The sequence below is a fragment of the Sinocyclocheilus anshuiensis genome, unplaced genomic scaffold (assembly GCF_001515605.1).
Source record: "Sinocyclocheilus anshuiensis isolate Anshui unplaced genomic scaffold, SAMN03320099.WGS_v1.1 scaffold562, whole genome shotgun sequence".
Taxonomy (NCBI): domain Eukaryota; kingdom Metazoa; phylum Chordata; class Actinopteri; order Cypriniformes; family Cyprinidae; genus Sinocyclocheilus; species Sinocyclocheilus anshuiensis.
The window spans coordinates 828,402-841,694 of NW_015544158.1; the positions used below are offsets into that span (position 1 = coordinate 828,402).

The following is a 13,293-nucleotide window of genomic DNA, read 5'->3' on the forward strand; positions in this document are numbered from 1 at the left end:
AACAATACTACAGCGAGAATAAAAGTTACGCCTTCTTTCTTTGCATGAACATTTGGGCGGCGTTATACAAATCTTCCCACATCGTGACGTAGACATGGGGGGCATGTTAGAACGAGCCGTTTTAGGAGGGCGTGGTTGACTCTTTAACTTTTATAAAGAATATCTCTTTGGATTTGAGACTTTAGTCTTTGCAACTTTACAGATCTTCTTTATGTACCAAGAGCTTGTAGCACTCCAAAGAGAGGAAAAATTGAAATTGCATCATATGACCCCTTTAAGCAGATATTTGAAATGTTTAGGCTGTATCAACACAGTGCCTTCATAAAATAAGGGAGGAAAAATCTCAAGGATCACATACTGTAAGCACTTACAGTTCATCTAAAAACAGAGCTGACTTGCAATGTTTGGAACATATTATATCCAAAGGCATGATAGCAATATATTTTTATTGAAATTAAAGCACAATTTATATGTTTATAAATAAGACATACAGCGACAGTGCTCTTTAAACATAGAGTAACAATATCAAAACAGTTCAACAAGAAAAAGCAGGTTGTGACCTTTAAAAACAATCACTTCGTATAGAGAAGACATCTAATAAATATAAATGTTTTGACAGATGTATAGCAGAGGAGATGCATCTTTAAAAATGAACAGCTCTATACGATAAATATAAAACCAGTTAAAAGGGAAGTTTTCAGTTATCTCCTACCTGACATTGTCTTACAAAGTGTAAACACTAATAACCATACCCCTGATGATAGCCATGGTGGTAGCCATAGCCACCGTACTCATCTTCCGGGCAGCGCATGCCTAGAGACTGCTGGATGGCCATTTCCTGTCTGCGAAGCTGCATGGAGTCAATCAAGTCATAGATGATGGCCATTGACCACATGGGGGACGGGTACCAGGACTTGACATTTCCGTCTTTTCCCACCAGCAGCATGGAGAAATACTCAGGGCTGATCTGGAAGTAGTTTCTAATGTCCCTCACTAAAGTGGCAGATATGCCCTCACGTTCTACTGTCGCACTTCCTGAAATGCATAAACGTGGGAGTCAGAAACAGTCGTGCAGCTGCATATAAACAACATATGGTGAAAATTGTGACATTTGTTCACCACAAATGACTTACCAGTGATTAATAGGATACTGAACTTCACATTATTTGATAGATTTGAGTTCAGTGTATAATGCAAAACCATTTTATTTTAAAAGGTTTGTTTTAGCCAATGTGCATGTCACCATTCATCATCATTGCAATTTAATGTTATATAAAACATAATTATACCTAATTTTTTTTACTGAAATAAAAAAATGATGCTTTTACTGTCCACAGTTTTCTTTTTCTGAAGTGCTTTACGCACTTTCTAAGAGAATACAGAATTAGTTTTTGTCCTCTTTTCAACTGTTGAATCTTCTGCCATTATATATTTAAGGGAGTTTTTCTTAAAGCATTTAATTTTGTTTCCACTTATACTGACCTTGTCAAGCTTAAAGTTAGTATATAGCTTATTAGTTACTGTTCAAAAGTTAGGGGTCAGTGCGATTTTTTAAAAATGCTTGTAAAACAAAAAGCAGTAAAACAGAAATATTGTAAAATTAATTAAAAACACCTTTTTATAAAGTATAATTTATTCAGAAATCATTCTAATATGCTGGTTTTTTTTTTTTTTTGCTCAAGAAACATTTCTTATTACCAATGTTGAAAATAGTTGCAGTGCTTAATATTTTTTGGAAACAGTGATACATTTTTTTCAGAATTGTTTGATGAATAGAAAGTTCCAAAGAACAGCGTTTATAAAAAAATATTTTGTAACATTACAAATGATTTTACTGTCACTTTTGATCAATATAATGCACCCTTGTTGAACAAAAATATAATTGTCTTATAAAATTGTACAATATTAGCATCTTTTTTCACAAATTATTATTAACCGCTCAAAGCATTTAAATATTGATTAAATAATAATGTCCACCAAATCAGTGGTGGTTACTGTAGTGGTACTATATACCATTGAAAAATATGGCTTCTTGAACTGTCAAAATAAATAAATCAATACATAATTAAATAAAAATCTATTGGTCTATCTGTCTACCATCTTTCTTTCCTTTAGAAAAACTCATATACGCACATCTGATTTTAAATAAAGGGCTTTTTAACATAAATAGTATTACAAAAATCTCTGACAGATGGAACATTTTCATAGAAACCAGATTTATTTTTATAAAGCTTAGAAATGTTTTATAAAGCTAAAGAAATGTTTCATCAGATATTGACTTTGCTTTCATCTTACATACGAGTCCTGCCTACGAAGACTTCAATGTCAGCACTCTAAATACAGCTTATAGAATCACTTTTTGATCTTAATGTATCAGACAGACTGCTGATGCAGCCTTTCAAAACACACAGAAGCCTCAGTGCCAGTGAACCCAAAGCCGTCTGAAGTTTCAACAATGATGGAAAATATGTAAACACCGGAGCCCTTCTTCATTTCTGTCCTTCAAAATATTATTCCTGTGGGAACGGTTTGGTCATTTCTGAGCCTGTCCGGAGCTGGAGGGGAGGGGCCTGAAACCAGAGGCTACTGGCTGCTTTTGACTGACAGAAAAAAAAGCAGCCAATGTCAACACCACCGCACTCATCTAATGTGCTGATTAACCCTTAATGCACCTGGTTGCTGTGAGAGTTACAGGTATGCTTGCATATTTTCAAACAGACTTCAAGAGTTTGTCTACTACAAGTGCAAAATTTGCTTTATATGTTTACTAAGACCACAATAAGCAAGCATCTGAGTCAGCTGATATTTCAACTGCTTTTTAAACCATTGCTACAAGTGTTTACATATCTGTTAAAAGGTTGTCTCGCACCTCAAAGTCTAGACAACATTTTAGGAGTTTACTGGTAAGTCTCACTTCCCAGAAGTGTAGCTTTTTTGTTAGTGTTTCAGCAGCAGTGGTCTTACCATTGATGGGGTAAAGCTCCAACACTCCTCCCATGTCTATCAGCTCTGTCCCCACCAACTTCAGTACTGATACATGGCGAAGACCTGCAAATCCACCAACACACAAACAATTTTTCTCAATTCTGAATGCCACCCTGAGATGTTCCCCTGTTGACATTTAGGCCATTTAAGGGCATGATTGTGGCTTACAGATTGTTGTTAATGGAATATGTGGGGGATGTATTAATAAACAAAGCTGTTTGAATTGACAGCCAAATTCAAATCCGCTGTGGTAACCGATGTCAGTTTAAATGGAGAAGAAAGCCAGTCTGCCACATAATAATAATTATTTTTATAGAACTGAGTAAAGTTGTGACGTCAGTTCGTAAGCTAATTTTCTAAGAGCTCTCTCTGGTCATTTCTGAACGTTTTTTGGAATAGCAGTTTACAGTTTATGAGTAAATTAAGGCATGTGGTTAACATTATTTCGGGAGACTTTCATATTTTGTTCTACAACATAAATTACACAGTCATACATCAAATGTGAATTCTGTAGCCTTTTAAAATTGCTATTCACTAGTTTATTCACAACTAGGAACATCTCTTTATGATTTCCACAGGCATTTCATGTGAAATTTGACCATAAGGTCACTGGATGGGGTCAACACTTAGACCAACAGGTATGGAATTGGCTGGCAAACAATGACTTATAAATATAATATTTGAATGTCAATAGGGTTCACCTACTCTATGCAAAGCTATATAATATAAAAAATAAAGAAGCCATTAAATAGCTTGCTGCAATGCTGAATAGTTAGTTCATTACATGAGTTATGTGTTTGTCAAGATTTCTGGGACAAGAGACAAAATGGCAAACATTCACTGCCGTTGTGTCAAGCTTATTTTGTGGGGAAAATTTCTGAATGTAAGTATCATCAGGAATACACATTGTTCTTGGGAATAAAACCAAGAAAAATTCCAAATCCATAACTCAGTGGAGTTTATGAGAGCTGGCTTGGTTTCAGTCTTCACTGAGTGACGAGAAAATCAATGTGAGATATTATCTTGGCAAACTTGAGACACGAGAAAGAAACATATGCAAAACCCTGCAGAGTAAAAAAAAAAAGGTCAATCTGTAGTCAGAGTCCTACCCAATAATGCAATGTGTATTTATGTGCCATCAGTGACATCCGAAGGTGTAGTTATTATTATTCTTACCCAGGTTGCACGCCTGACTGGTCAGTGCATAGAGCTGTTGCTGATAGGCCCATTCCTCATCATTTGGTGCAGATATAACAAACAACCTGCGTCTCCAGCGGAACCTAAAATCGAGTAGCCCAAAGTTATTAGAACAATAGATTGCTTGTAAGATTCCCAGCAAATCACAGCACCATTTCAATGGAAAATGCTTATGAAATACCTGGAAAGGAAGTTCTCCAATGATCTTGGCTTGTCTTCTTTTTTACATGTCACCCCATCACGTTTCTGTTGTTCCATCTCTCTGATGCGTGATGAAAACGTGTCGATATAATCAAACACAGCCTTCATCGCAATTGGCACTTCATAATATTGCTGGAAATAAAGAGATATATGAAAAAGCTTCATAGAGGGTTGTATTACTTGTAAGGGGATTTTCTCAATAGGTTCTGAGCCGCCAAGAATGCTGAACCTCAAATTATGTGTCAGATCGACAGAGCTGTGAAAAATTCTTGACAGTTTTCTGCAAACCACAACAAATATGCTGTTCAAGCAAGAATGTAATCCAAAACGCAACGTCCAATATCACATTTCTTTTGACACTGGCAATTGTATTTTTTTTATTATTATTCTTTTGAATTACATTTTTATCATCTTATTTTATTATGTAAATTCAACACTCGAGTTTCAGTGTAAATACTACATTAAAACAAACACTAAGACTCTTATACAGGGACCAAGATGATTCATGTTTATTGGTGGGCAGTTTATTTATTAACAATCATTCAGCTCTCACAATTCAGTTTAGACACTACATGCCCAGAATTAATTTGGTTTTTGTGGGTGTCTGACTGGCTATGGTTCTGAGGAATTTCAACAGATTTTACTGTCTATCTGCCACCTGACTGCACAGTGGCTTCTTTGTTTATTCCAGCTCTCTGCAAACAGGACTCGGCTTTGCGCGGGCACAACTCATGCACCCTTGAAAAGTACTGTGGAAGAAGAAAGCTTTAAAGCGGTGAAAATGTAACATGTGCCAAGTCACATGTCTTTTACCTTTGCTTTCATGTCCAGATCTGTGAGGACCATGTAGAAATCACTGTAGGTCATTCCATACTCTTTCCTCAGCTCTGTGATGAGATCCTGGTTCTCCAAATCCTCCTGTTTCAGACCTTTCATGGGCTTGTCATTCTCTGTAAAGATGCCACACAAAATCCGACAGACTGATCAACCAACCAGAGAGATAAATACAGAAGATTACAGATGGATCCACAGTCTGCTAGTTTTTTTTGGCTGTAGTTCAAAGAGACATGCGTGTCTTTTATAACATGCAGTACACAGGGCAACCCCTCCGGTGGGGTCAACGCTGGTAGAACTCGGGACACTGAGGCCCTCTACTATATGAGGAGCTCAATGCTGTTCTGCTGTGTGTCTAAATGGAAAATCACCAGACATGCAGTCTTTTAATGAAGTGCTGCAGGGCCTTAGGGATTGCAGCTCTGTGTGCTTATTCTGGGAACATGGCTTCCTCTGTGTGACGAGAGGGGCGGGGCCGAGAGCCGTGGGAACGGAGCGAGGCCGGTGGAGTAAATGCTAATGCGCGACACCTGCGCCACTCACCGGTCTTGAGTCCCACGGAGGAGCTCCGGAAGGATAAAAGGAGGAGTGACGACAGTGTTGGACGAGAGAGGACCAGGCCTGGATTTTATTTTGTGTTTTGTGTGCGGCAGTCGTCTGCGAGGGGCTGCCTCTTTACTTTCATTTTGTGTTTGTTTATTTTATTGAAGTCTTTAAATGTTCGCCGGTTCCCGCCTCCTTCTTCTCATGACTACGAACTGTGGTACATTGGTGCCGAAACCCGGGAGGAAGGAGGGACACGCTGCCAAAGATCCCTCGCCGCTGTGGTGAGTCCGCGGTGCCATCGAGCATGGCGGAGCAGTCTGCCGCCATGGAGGCTCGAGGCGGTGGGCTGGAGTGAGTTGCCGTGGGGGGCGGACGAACTCGCTGCCGGTGTCATGAGAAATCGAGTCCCCCCTCGAAATTGGATCCGCTTAGGACCAAGGCGGTAGCTGTTTTAAATGCCTGATCAAAAGTCAACACTTATGTTACTATTTCGTTGTGAATATATGTATGGTAAGTGTTACCCCCAGGTACGCCGCGGCCGCCGTGATCAGCTCCCCCGGGGGGGGTGGGCGGGAATAGAGCGCAGTCTCATGGGTACCCCCCGGCCTGCGAGGGGCGATGGGGTATGTGACGAGAGGGGCGGGGCCGAGAGCCGTGGGAACGGAGCGAGGCCGGTGGAGTAAATGCTAATGCGCGACACCTGCGCCACTCACCGGTCTCAAGTCCCACGGAGGAGGTCCGGAAGGATAAAAGGAGGAGTGACGACAGTGTTGGACGAGAGAGGACCAGGCCTGGATTTTATTTTGTGTTTTGCGTGCAGCAGTTGTCCGTGAGGGGCTGCCACTTTATTTTCATTTTGTGTTTATTTTATTAAAGTCTTTAAGTGTTCGCCGGTTCCCGCCTCCTTCTTCCCGACCTACGAACATTGTTACACTCTGCAATACAAGAGACAGATAAAAACAGAGCAACTTATGTGAAAGTCCCTCTTTGCTCTGTGGAAACTCTGTGTGTGCGTAAGACAGCATGGGAAGACGCGGCCAACCCAAAGTATTTGTTTTCCTTTCCGCAAAATCCAAAGAATTTCTCACTCTAATTTCCAGTGGACAACAAAAAAGACGTTTTAAGGCATTCCAATTTCAGCATGGGAGGTAAACTACAATTAAAAACCAATCAAAGCAGAGACAAAATGCTATTTCTCCCTCTAAACATGTGGTTTTCTTTAAATAAGCTCTTTGTTTACCTCTCAAGGCAAGAATATATAAGGAGGCTTTAGGCATATGTCCTTCTTGTCTCACACTATATAAAAGACAACTATCTTAATATAAAACAAATAAATACACTTTTTAAATAATAATGATAAAACGAAATCCCCAGAGTTACATCATAGGCATTACAAACGGAAAATGAGTGATTAGGTTTAGCCTCAGCAGTGCTCCTAATTATATATGCCTACCATAGCCACAGCACAGGACCTTTAATTGTGGTTTAGGATGATCATACAGTCAGTCATGTTTTCTTTTCTAGTACCTCTGATGCTGCACTAAAACCAGTCAGAGTGGGCTGGGAGGCTATAAATGCTCAGAACATGCCAGGCTGATATATGCCTTCATAGAGAGCCTTATGTGTTCACTTAGCTGCCTTTAACAGAGAGAGATGTTTATGAGGACCTGTTTTGCTTCCATTTTTCCATCCTGCGGCAGTGAAAGGGACCCCTCACAGAGAACTATGTGACGCAGACCAGACTGATGAGTGTATGGAATAAAAGTCAAACCAGTGACTCATTCAGAGGCAGTCTGGATGATGATGATGATGATGATGATGATATCATTGTTAAACCGTTCCACAGCATTTTATCCTAATGCTTCTATAATCTAACTGTGTGACATCTGCTAAATTAACAACAGTGACAACCAAGGATGCGCAACATTTTGAATTAGCTTGAATTAACATTCTTAATTCTGAATGGCGCACAACCCTGGTGACAACAGATAGGTAGGAAGCATTCAAAGCTAAATTTCAGGTAAAAATCTGGTCTTAATCATCTTAGCATGTCTGAGGGAGTGAGCCTTTTGAATTACTCCAACAATACTCAATGTTTTTTAATTCAAGCCATAGGCTTCCCTGCTTCTGGAGCAGTTCCACAACAACACTGACAATGAAGAAATTGTGAGAATGTAGATTATAGTATGCTTTACCAATCTACCCACCCTGCAAAACTGGCTCATCTGCCAACAACTGACTGCTGTTTCTGAGCTAAAACTCCCCAGTCAGGATATCAGCTACAAAGGAAACAGACATTTTCCCATGTATTGGATAATAAACTAGAGAGAATTTTGTGCCAGGGTAGACTCTCTGCACTCTTCCATTTGATTCATCTAGCAGCATTCTGTGACACTTGAACAAGTACCATTCACTCCATTCTCAGACCAAACTTCAAGTTCCTTTGCTGTTAGATTCTGTGTCATATGAGGTCATAATCTGGAAAAGTGCTTCCCTAACTCACACGTGAGTGCCAACTGTTGGATAAAAGGCACTTTTTGTTTGGCATACAATTAAAAGCTCTTAATCTCCAGCATAGGGAAATGGCTTTTCTTTATCATATCCATCTTCAGCCTAATCATTCATAGCTCCATGTCACAACTAGTAAAGCTCTCAAAGAACAGGAAACAGTTGTTCATTTTCATGAACATTGCAGGATTTTATAATGGGTGGTCTGAGTTCAGTTTGGCTCAGTGGAAATGGATGGAATGCTTTGACCTTCCATAACCTGGGTTTAAATGTCCATATGTCAAAACATGACATGGATTCTCAGCAGTGGTTGTTTAAGAATGAGAAAAGCAAAACAATAGAAAAAGAAAACAGGAAAAAAGCAGGCAGTGATGAAAACACATTCTCCTATCATTTTCAAAGAGTTACTTTAATGCTTTTTTGGTTGTTTGAATAATATAAAGTATATAGTTGATATACTGCACATATATATTGTTTCCAACAAGTTGAAAGTGGCTTACCAAGTTGGTAATGATCTATTTTCATGGTGCCGTTTGTAAGCGTGCCGAAGATGGTGATGATAGAGACCTTCCTGATGGCCATCTCACACACATGTTCCAAGTATTCATCCCTTTGCTGAACATACATATTGTTCTCCTCTGTTGGAGAGGTGATCAACTGAAGTAAAGAGTTTGAAACAGAAGAACAGTAATTAATAATATAATACAGAAATCCACATTTCTAATTCATCAGACTAATTACAAAGCTACTCACAATTAGTCTCCTTTTGGTTTCAAAATAGTCCAAAAATGTTGTCAGAGTTCCTTTAGGTGACAGTGGTGGTGGTGGTGGTGGTCTTTTTGTTAGGTTCTGATCATCTTCTTTCTCATGGATCTTTGAATTTTTCTTTCCATTTTTCTTACCACCCCTTCCATCCTTTCCCCTCCTCTCTGTCTTGTCCGTCTTGTCTTTTTTCTTCTTTTTATTCGTCCTGCCCTTGCCTTTCTTGGCGGGCACAATTTTTTCCTCCTTCTCTTCAGGATAGACGTCAGTGGGCTCACCTACATCATATTTCACTTCATATGCAATTTCCTTATTGCCATTTTTTTTCTTTGTAGGCCTAACATTAGGCGGTTTGTGTTGTGTAGGTGTAATGCTGTTACGCTTGTGGTTGTATTCTTTTTTATCTGTGTGGTTGTCCCTGTATTTTGCTGTGTCAGCTTTGGTGTAGATGGGAAGTGTTGTGGGTGAGGTTGTCTGGTATCTGTCCCTACGGTTGTAATAGTAAGGCTCAGTGGTGGTCTTGTGGGCTGGGATCCATTGTGGGGTAGTATGAGCTCTGGTCGTCCTTGGAGTGGTTGTGGTCGGCAGCGCTGTTGTCGTCGTTGTAGTGGTGGATCGGGTTGTAGTTGAGGGACGTGTGGTGGTGGTGGTAATTGCTTTGGTAGTGGTGGTAATGGTCGTTGGTCTCGCTGGAGTTGGAGTAGTTGTTGTAGTCGGTCTTCGGATGGGTTTCCGCACCACTTTTCTCCTCTCCATTGGTGGGTCCACTTGGGAATCAGTGCTGGGGACACCCTCAACCACCTGCCCCTCCACTCCAGCCCCTTTACACTTCTGCACAAAGCCTTTCTGCCTGACTTTCTCCATTTTGCGAATGGGCGACTGGTCAATAACTTCGTACATTGCTTCCAGTCTGACAGGGTATGGGTAGCGCTCCTCAACCTGAAGCGTCTTCTTAAGAAGGACCATCCCAAACTTTCCTTTCTCTATTTTAAGAAAGTTCATGAGCCTGGGAATAATAGTCGTATCTAACGGCTCTTCCATTACCTTGCCTTCGTTAGTAATGCGTCTGATTTTCCCACCCAATTCCCCTTCCTGGTGAAACATGACAATCTGATGCACGTGCCGTTCTGCCAATTCACAGAAAACATCTGGTTTGAGAAGACTCATCATCAGTCTGAAGTAACCATCAGAGTCGTGAGGTGCGGAAATAACCAGCAAGCGGTTTTTTCCTGCAAATGACGCCAGTAAGTTTGGAGAACCGGCACTGCTTGGCATGCTGGATACTCTGGCCCTGGCTCCAGGTGTTCCATCATCCTGCTGGATTGGATTCCTAGACCCACGCTGTGCTGGTCTCCTTTGTGCCAAGACCTTTCTGGATTGGACGTTCCTGGTAACGTTTATACCTTGATCTCCCTGCATCTGCTGGTGTCTATCATTGGTCCATGAAGAAGAACGTGTTTTGATGATCTGACCCTGTCTTGATTTGTTTTGTCTTGCTCCTCTTATGGAAAACAGTCCGAGTTTGGTTTGTTTATCGGTCGGGCTGCTCTCTGACACATAAACAGCCCATGTCAACAGACACAAAACACCGAAACCAAGCATGTACTTTCCCCTCATGTTTGAAAAATGTAGTAACACTTAAGTCAGTAGAGAGATACAATCCGGTAAAACGTCATACGATCTGATTTATTTTCTAAAAGTGTTTATAATTCTGATGCTCAGTGCAAAAGTTATTTAAAACCATCTTTGGATACTTAACAAAGAAAATAATTTTCTTTAACAAAGACAAAATCGGTCAAGTTAGATCGACCTTGGTTTTACCTGCAAGCGTGTTTAGGAAACATTTCTTGAATATGTAGCGCGCGATCTGACTGATTCAATGCAAAGAGGCATTTACTGCTGCCCAGCGCCAGATTTCAGCGCCCATCTCATCAATCCTGTATTAAAATAGCATATGATCCCTTAATCAGATGAAAATAGATGCCATGAAGTAAAGTCTCAGTCTCGAGAAGTTTGACACGCGCCACTTCAACACAACACACGTCGCGAAAAATTAGAAAAAGTCAGAAATACTTCCAGAAGTTTGGAAAACTCTCTTTGCGGCTCCTTATCGCTGGAAGCCTTTCCAGACATGTCAGAAAGTAACAGCACAGCAGCCTCCGTATCCTCTGTCGAGCGCACGGGACCAACCCTTGCAACTGAGGGGTGCCAGTGCGCAGAGATTTACTCCTGCAATCAGAGTGAACCTTAACCTTACAAACCCTTTCAAGACCCTTTTCATAAATATAAAGGTAGCAATATTTAAAAATAATAAATATAGCAAGTGTGATATTATAAAGACAACATGCTGTTTCTAAAACGAAATAACAATCTTTTATTTTTTTTTCACTGCTCTAAATCTAAAGAAAATTCTTACTAGGCTATATTATCTGGAACGTATGGTTGGCTGAGTATATTTTCCCTTACCCACTATTGTAATGTTATGTATGAACCTGAAGAGAAACATTTTCAGTAAATGTTGTTTCAAAATAGTTTTAAAGAAAATAGTGGCCGATAAGCAAGCTAAAGGTAACAATGGCGAAAAGAAACTAAATACAATTGTACAAAAAACACACACACACACACACACACACACACACACACACACTAAAACAAAACAAGGAAATATATATATATATATATATATATATTGCTAAACTTAAGATTTTGTAACATCGTTAATTTTTAAGGTAATTTTTATGGATTGATACATTACACAGATATTCAACGACTGGCAACCCATAGAAATATCATGAAAACCAGTAACTTTGGTAGTCTTAGGTCATATTTCATTCAGAAAAAAGAAAATAGCTTTAATGCAAATCTAAACAGAATTAGGATCACTTAATCATCTACATATTTCAGAATATTTTATAACATACGGATTTTACATTCACAATTTTTGTTCAGTACTGTAGACTAGAGCCTGTTCAGGCCAGTACAGTACATTTTTGTCATCACAACATTTGAATAAAACATCACATATTTTTGGCTAACAAGTCACAGACGTTAATTAGTTAGTTTAGTTTTAACATGCTAATGTTATCTTAAGTATCCAGACTATAGGTTAAAACACTAACTAAACAATCTGACTTCAACAATGGAGTTGTGTAATGTGAAATTAAAATCACACACAGGCTCCTGACATCTATACTCAGCACATGTTTAGCTCCGTCCCTTAAAATGGACCCAAACTTACCATACCTGAATGATGCTGAGCAGAATCCAGGGGGTATGTGACGGTGGAATATCTCACCCTGTAAAAGATTATTACATTAACTATATTAAACCCCCAAATTCTTCTCAGCAGTTGTTAATCTAGTTACATTATGCCTCTTGCAAAAGTGAAACTCGATAATTATTATTACTCAGTTTATCAGATAGCAAGATCCCATATGTTTTTAGTAAAATTTCATTCCGTATACAAAGTTACTTTCTAGTTTTGTCTGATTTAATAACATCTGAATGTACGTAATGATCACTCTAAGCTTACTCCAAATCTGTGCTTTTTACTGCCATTTTTCTACTGCTTAAAAGTCCAGTATCTTTCTTACCTGTTACTTTTGTGTTTTACTTTCGTAACAGATGCCTCAATGAGAGCAGCACATGCTCAAGCATTTTTTTCTAGCCCACAATCCTCTATTCCCCTTCATACTTGCTTTTTGACACATGTGGCTCTTAATACAGTGCATCAGTCTGTAATTAAATCAGTTTGCGTAAACAGTTACAAAAGATCATCACATCATATAAACAAAGCCCTTTAAATGATGAGAATCTCTGAAATGAGCAATTAAACTTAGAATCCATATCACTATACATCTCTATGCCAGTATTAGACATATTTATTATAGGCTCAGATGGAATCAGCAGACTTTTCACACATTTTCTGCATTGATATGAGGGAAATCTGTGGAACTGTGAGAAATGGCAATCAAAATCCAAAACAGAAAATTCAAAAGGATTGAATAACGAGCAAGGGGTGGAGGATGTGCACAACCGTGTAAATGATGACCATACTCATTTTTTTTTAATATATTTTGAGTTTTACATACACAGACTGTGTGTGGGCTCGCTATACAGTATGTACCATTCATCTAAACAGAGTTGGGGCATAATTTAAAATAATTAAAACAGACACTGGAGAATCATAAGTCTTTTACAACAACATAATGAAAATAACTAAATGGCAGAAAACAAAAATGAGGGATATGAGGATTGGAA

The 13,293-nt window shown here is 39.2% G+C and overlaps 1 protein-coding gene across 3 annotated transcripts; it reads right to left on the reverse strand.

Annotated features, from left to right (window-relative positions):
- Nucleotides 1–487: 487 nt before the first annotated feature.
- Nucleotides 488–11,211, reverse strand: LOC107695464 (coiled-coil domain-containing protein 80-like). Of its 3 annotated transcripts, XM_016495370.1 has the most exons (7): nt 9,025–11,211; nt 8,772–8,928; nt 5,197–5,333; nt 4,364–4,515; nt 4,162–4,265; nt 2,965–3,048; nt 489–1,035 (listed from the first exon to the last, which is right to left on the reverse strand). In XM_016495370.1, the coding sequence occupies exons 1-7, from the start codon at nt 10,648–10,650 to the stop codon at nt 740–742; spliced, it is 2,556 nt and encodes an 851-aa protein (XP_016350856.1). In that variant the 5' UTR covers nt 10,651–11,211; the 3' UTR covers nt 489–739. The 3 variants fall into 3 exon arrangements, with proteins under 3 accessions (XP_016350857.1, XP_016350856.1, XP_016350858.1); XM_016495371.1 differs by lacking the exon at nt 2,965–3,048 and having other exon boundaries at nt 488–1,035; XM_016495372.1 differs by lacking the exons at nt 489–1,035; nt 2,965–3,048 and adding an exon at nt 3,606–4,049.
- Nucleotides 11,212–13,293: the final 2,082 nt, after the last annotated feature.

Coding starts and splice junctions, on each gene's coding strand:
- LOC107695464 (XM_016495370.1), bottom strand. CDS start 10,650: ATGAGGGGAAAGTACATGCTTGGTTTCGGTGTTTTGTGTCTGTTGACA. Junction 4,516..5,196: donor ATCTGGACATGAAAGCAAAG/GTAAAAGACATG, acceptor CTTTATTTCCAG/CAATATTATGAAGTGCCAAT. Junction 3,049..4,161: donor CAGTCAGGCGTGCAACCTGG/GTAAGAATAATA, acceptor GTGGATTTGCAG/GTCTTCGCCATGTATCAGTA.